The sequence below is a fragment of the Sinocyclocheilus anshuiensis genome, unplaced genomic scaffold (genome assembly GCF_001515605.1).
Source record: "Sinocyclocheilus anshuiensis isolate Anshui unplaced genomic scaffold, SAMN03320099.WGS_v1.1 scaffold265, whole genome shotgun sequence".
NCBI classification, from domain to species: domain Eukaryota; kingdom Metazoa; phylum Chordata; class Actinopteri; order Cypriniformes; family Cyprinidae; genus Sinocyclocheilus; species Sinocyclocheilus anshuiensis.
In genome coordinates this window covers 401,289-407,605 of record NW_015536465.1, presented here as the reverse complement: position 1 = coordinate 407,605, position 6,317 = coordinate 401,289, and the positions used below count along the sequence as shown (strand labels likewise).

Genomic DNA, 6,317 nt, shown 5'->3' with positions numbered 1-6,317 from the left:
ACATTTTTACGATTTTTTTTTTTTTTTTTGTATTTTAAAAATACGTCTATATAATTTTGTAACTGTACTTTCAAAGATTTTTTTCTTTCAAACATTTATTATTTAAAGACTTCCTAAGTTAAAATGCATCAGTGTATTTTAGTATCATTATACACTATTATAGTTTTTAATACTATTTTGAATTAGCTTTTTTTTTTGTTTCTATCTTCGTTTTAATTTTAGTTAATATTTTATTAATTTTGTTGTTTTTTTGTATTTTAAAAATATGTCTATATAGTTTTATGGCTGTACTTCCAATTTTTTTTTTTTTACATTCAAACATTTATTACTTACAGACTTTCTAAGTTAAACTGCATCAGTGTTATTTTAGTATCATTTATACCTTATTAAAGTTTTTATTAATATTTTGAATTCGTTTTTATACTTTGTTTTCATTTTAATTTTAGTTAACGTTTCAGTCATTTTTGTTTTGTGGCTATACTTTTAATGATTTTTTTTTTACTTTGAAACATTTCTTATTTATAGACGCTCATTTAAAATGCATGTGTTGTTTTAGTATTATTTATAGACTTGATGTTTTTATTCATATTTAATTTTTAAATTCATAATACATATTTTTATATTTTCTGTTTACATTTGAATTTTATTTAATGTTTTTGTAATTTTTTTTAAATGTCTATATAGTTTGTTTTAATATATTAGTTTTAGTTATTTTAGTATTTCAAGCTCAGCTAAAAAATAAGAAAAGTTTTCTGTATTTTATTTCAGTTAACGTTCATTTCAATTAACAAAAATGTTTTTTTTTTCTTCTTTTTTTATGGATTTAGTTTGTTAACAATAATAATAAGTGCATTAATGTAAATGATTTTTGCATGTTTTTACAAACATTTTACATTGTAATCATCAGCAGGCCACAGAATATTACTGAAAATGTTTTTGCTATTTTCTGTATGAAGGTGAAGACGGTGAAAGTGATAATGTGTCCGAGTCTGATGGCGGGGTCCTGGGTGTAGTCCTCCACCAGTGAGTGGTAATGAGTGGAGATCTTCTCTGACAGCTCCTTCACCACTGCGCTCGCAATGGCTGTGCCGTCATACGTGGCCGTACCTCTGCCTGCAGTTCAAGCAGAACAAAAGCTTTGAACTTATTCAAATTTAGAATCGTGTTTTCCGTGTACTGTGGGTGCAAAGTTTAATGTGAGATGAGCAACTAAATTACCCAGTTCATCCAGCAGGACGAGGGAGTGGTTGGTGGCATGCAGCAGGATGCTGGCCGTCTCGCTTAGCTCCACAAAGAACGTACTTTCACCTAGAAAACAAAACACAGTCGATTCAGAGTAAAGCTCACACATGAAGATTGAACGGATAAGAAACAAGTGGCAATTTACCTGACATTATACGATCAGAGGCGCCAAGACGAGTGAAGACTCGGTCCACGGGAGAGAGACGCAGACTCTCAGCAGGTACATAGCAGCCCAGCTGGGCCAAAATCACCACCAGAACAGGAATACTTTAATTAAAAAATTTTTTTAATTTTGAATTTAACTGGGCATTCGCCATTTAGGTCACTTCAATAGTCTTGCGTTATAAGAAATTATTTTTTAAAAGTACAATTATTCCATACAATTAATATGAGGGTCAACAGATTTGTGTAGTTATACAATATTTCCCACCCCTTTTGAACAATAAATTCCTTTTAATTTTTTTAAAAGATTTTCTAAAATTATATATATTTTAAATAATATAAAAATGCCAATTTTATGATATTAATATTTTTTGTTTACTGACAGAATTTCCAGGCCTGAACAACAAAACAGGCTCAAACCACATCCTTCTTCCTGCCTGAACAGCTGCTCAACACATGGGGTGAAATTTGCCTAAATGTTTCTCGACTACATTCAGAGCCACTCACTATTAAATGATTAAGGTTAGAGGGGTATAATTATCTGCTCTGACAATAATTCGATTACAGTTCTTTACTAAATAATGCAATGCACAATAAAATTCGGTCATGATTCAGTTCAAAATTCTTTTGGTGTGGTTCATAATTATTTTCAAATACAAATGTAAAATGTCATTTACTGCTTTTGCGACACTGGACATCACACCAGATCTGAATGTTTAAATTTTTAGATGTTTAAAACCAAAAACATGTCAAGAATTGGATTTCTGTTATTGCACTGTTATTCAGTGCACTGAATTATAATTTAAGATTTGTGGACAGTTTTACACCCAAAAAAACCCACAATGCTTACTTTCATTACCCTTTCACTAACACACACACCATGAACATTGTTTTTGTTGAACATTGATTAGCAACACTCACCTGTCTCATCAGGGTGGACTTGCCTCCCATGTTTGGCCCGGTGACTAGTACCCATGGGGCAAGTGCTTTACCGTTATCTTGACCCTCTTCTTCTTCACCACCAGGGCAACCGATGAAGATGTCATTGGGGATGAAATCATCACCGAAGAAGGTTTTGGTGATGCAGGGGTGACGGGACCCTCTGAGATCCAGGAAGGGGTGTGACTGAGACCTGTCACCCGGGAGAACTATCTCTGGTCTTGCCATGGGCCCATCGCCGCTCTGACTGTACCGGGACATGCTCAACAGCACGTCTGCAGAGGTGGTGAGAACAACAGGAACCTATCATGGTGCATTCTATTACCAATATCATTCTAGTACCAATGTCACAATATTACTTTTGGACCAAAACATTTCACAGTTCCTAAAAATCTTAAATGATGAAAAAAAAAAAAACCTTTCAAATTGAACATGCCATGTGTTTTTAAATGCCTTGCTGTAGTTGTGCATGCAACCATTCTGTAGCTATTTTCAATGCCAAACAATGCAACATGCTGCTAAAACCTTTGAATTAATTGAATTCATTTACATGCACAGTCTTGCACATTATGCTTAAGGCAACAACCTGTAAGGCTACATAAACACCTTAAAATGTTTCAGGAAATGATCACACAAAACCTGTATCCTTGATTTCGAACGTGAATGTCTGACTTTTTAAAGTTGCAGGGCAGTGGAATGGGAAAAAAATGCAAAAAGATGCATTTTTTAAAAACTTTCTTTAAACTTTTAACTTCTTTTAACTGTCTTGTTAATGCCCAAGATGCTGCAAAAGATGCAAGTGCAATGTTCAAAGGACATCTGTGTCTCGCAATGTCAGCTTATTGATTTACACACAAACCTTTAAAACAGGTTTTAAAGGGGTCATATGATGCTTTTTTAAAGATAATTATTTTGTGTATTTGGTGTAACAGAATATGTTGACATGCTTTAATGTTCAAAAAACACATTATTTTTCAAATACTGTACATTATTGTAGGCCCTCTATGCCGCAGACTTTCGAGATCCGGAAGCTTCTTTAGCAGGTCTGTGACTTCAGTTGCTTGGGACGGCGCACCCATCAGGTCCTCCAGAGCATCTAGGCGATCTCCAATGGAGGATGGATTGCAAAGAGGGGCGCAGAGGCATTGCTATAGCAAGCGTTTGCCAAAGGGAGTGCAACATGTGTCCAGTCGCTCAAGTAGGGTTCCCTCAGGACCTCCAGTTGAGCTGTAGAGAGCTCTGTAATTCAATTCTTACTAGTAGCAATTAATTAGAGATCTATAATTCAATTCTTACTAGTAACAGTTCATTACATATCTCTATAATTCAATTCTTACTAGTAACAATTCATTACAGATCTCTGTAATTAAATTCTTACTAGTAACAATTCACATTAGAGAGCTCTAATTCAATTCTTACTAGTAGCAATTCATTAGCGAGATCTATAATTCAATTCTTACTAGTAACAGTTCATTACATAACTCTATAATTCAATTCTTACTAGTAACAATTCATTAGATAGTTCTATACTTCAGTTCTTACTAGTAACAATTCATTAGAGAGCTCTAATTCAATTCTTACTAGTAGCAATTCATTAGCGAGATCTATAATTCAATTCTTACTAGTAACAGTTCATTACATAACTCTATAATTCAATTCTTACTAGTAACAATTCATTAGATAGTTCTATAATTAAATTCTTACTAGTAACAATTAATTAGAGAGCTCTGTAATTCAATTCTTACTAGTAGCAATTCATTAGAGAGATCTATAATTCAATTCTTACTAGTAACAGTTCATTAGATAGTTCTATAATTCAATTCTTACTAGTAACAATTCATTAGAGAGCTCTATAATTCAGTTCTTACTAGTAAGAATTACAATTAGAGAGATCTTTAATGCAATTTGTACTAGTAACAATTGATAGTTTTCACGTGGCGTCACACCCTTACAGGAACGCCCACATGGAGGATAAAACAAGGCTTTCCTCCGCTGACTGCCAGTTATTTTTATGACGTTTGCATTAAATAGTAATGTAGCAAGACAGTGATATTTAAAGGCCAAATTCAGTATACACCTTATTGATGATGCATACTTTGTACAGGCAAGCAGATGAACCCAGAATATAAACGCAATGCACAAAGTTTAATATTAAATGTTTTCCCATTGAAAACCATTATAAAGAAGATGCTTAACCATTTAGCGCATTGCGTTCGTATTCTGGGCTCATTTGCATGCCTGCATAAAGCACACATGATCAATAAGGTGTGTACTGAATTTGATCTTTTAATATCACCGTTTAAAGGCACTTTAAGTATTTTCACATTAAACGCTTTAGAATGTCCCGCTGTTTTTAATGATTGAAATATTGCGGTGGGTGATTTATATGGATTGCTAATGGCCAAGACTTGCATTTTGTTCACACATCTTTGTTTTATTCGTTTGACAGATGATCTATATATTTTTGGATAGGAACAGATAGAAAATCGACAGACTTGTGCTGCAGTTCTATGGATGTTTTGCCCGCCAGGTCTTCGAGCCGGTCACGTGACGGAAAACTATCAATTGAATTAGAGAGCTCTGCAATTGCATTCTTACTTGTAACATTTGAATTAGAGAGCTCTACAATTTAATCCTTGCTATAGTAGGAATTACAATTAGAGAGCTCTAAAATTTAATCCTTGCTATAGTAGGAATTACAATTAGAGAGCTCTAAAATTTAATCCTTGCTATAGTAGGAATTACAGTTAGAGAGCTCTCTAATTCAATTGTTACTAGTAAGAACTGAATTAAAGAGCTCTCTAATTCAGTTACAGAGCTCTGCAATTAAACATATCATTAATGTGTTTTTTTACTAGTAAAAATTAAATTATAGAGCTCTGTAATTACATTTCTACTAGAAAGAATTAAATTAGAGAGCTATTTATTTGTAATTGTTACTAGTAATTGGAATTCTTACTAGTAAAAAGTGATTTAGAGAGCTCTCTATCTGTGATTGTTACTAGTAAGAACTCAATTGTAGAGCTCTGTAATTAAAAATGAATGGAAGTCAATAGAGACATGACTAGTAAAAATCACTGATTTATAATAGTCATTATATAGATCAGTGGTAAAAATTCATTTGTAGTGATCTCTAATTGTAATTGTTATAGTAAGAAGCTCTCTACTTGAATTAGAGAGCTCTCTAATCATAATTATTACAAGTAAGAATTGAATTAGAGTGCTCTCTAATTGTAATTTTTACTAGTATGAATTTAATTGTACAGCTCTGTATTTAAATTCTTAAAAATGCAATTATGACGAGTAACGCTGGGGATGTTTTAAGCTAAAACGGCTGGCCACAGGTGTATGCATTTTGTTAGAACATGCTTGTGCGCTCGTTTCCCATTGTTTTTCTGCATAAACGTGCTAGACTGACGTCTTTGACCGTTGCGTTCGCATCACGTATGATACTAACGGCTCTGGATACGGCGCTTTAAAAACGTGATGCTGAAGTTACGCATGCGTTCTGTGTGAGCCAAAAAAATAAATAAAAAATTAGTAGAATTAATAGAAATGTAAAAAAAAATAAATAAATAAAGACAGAGAGTTGTGTCTACTAGTAATATATTCATATGAGACGTATAAGAGGGCGCTAGCAAGCCAAATTTCAAATATAGGCTATCTCAGGATGCATTTTTTTTTTTGGAGACATTTTTGCACTTGAACGTGTAATTGTTTATATATATTAATACCATGCAATCGTACCTGTGATACAAATTAAATTCCTCCCCAATAATTGCTATATTGTTGTAATCACCTTAGAACTCTATTATGTCTATCTTGACCAGCGCGGAGAAAAGTACTGTTACTTTCCTCAGCGATGTAAGGATGGACCAATCACAGTCGTTTGTCGTGGTCAAATCAGAAGCGATCTTTGAGCGTTGCGCTCGCCTCTAAGAGCACACACACACACAGAAAATTATATATATATA

At 33.4% G+C, this 6,317-nt stretch overlaps 1 protein-coding gene across 1 annotated transcript in view; it reads right to left on the bottom strand.

The window, feature by feature from the left end:
• Positions 1–6,317, bottom strand: part of LOC107688801 (DNA mismatch repair protein Msh6-like) — a 10,300-nt gene that overhangs the window by 2,258 nt on the left and 1,725 nt on the right. The window contains exons 2-5 of the mRNA XM_016486611.1: positions 2,321–2,618; positions 1,388–1,500; positions 1,219–1,308; positions 965–1,113 (exon numbers count right to left, since the gene is read on the bottom strand). Of these exons, the coding sequence (XP_016342097.1) occupies positions 965–1,113; positions 1,219–1,308; positions 1,388–1,500; positions 2,321–2,618 (650 nt within the window). The remainder of the gene's footprint in view (positions 1–964; positions 1,114–1,218; positions 1,309–1,387; positions 1,501–2,320; positions 2,619–6,317) is intronic.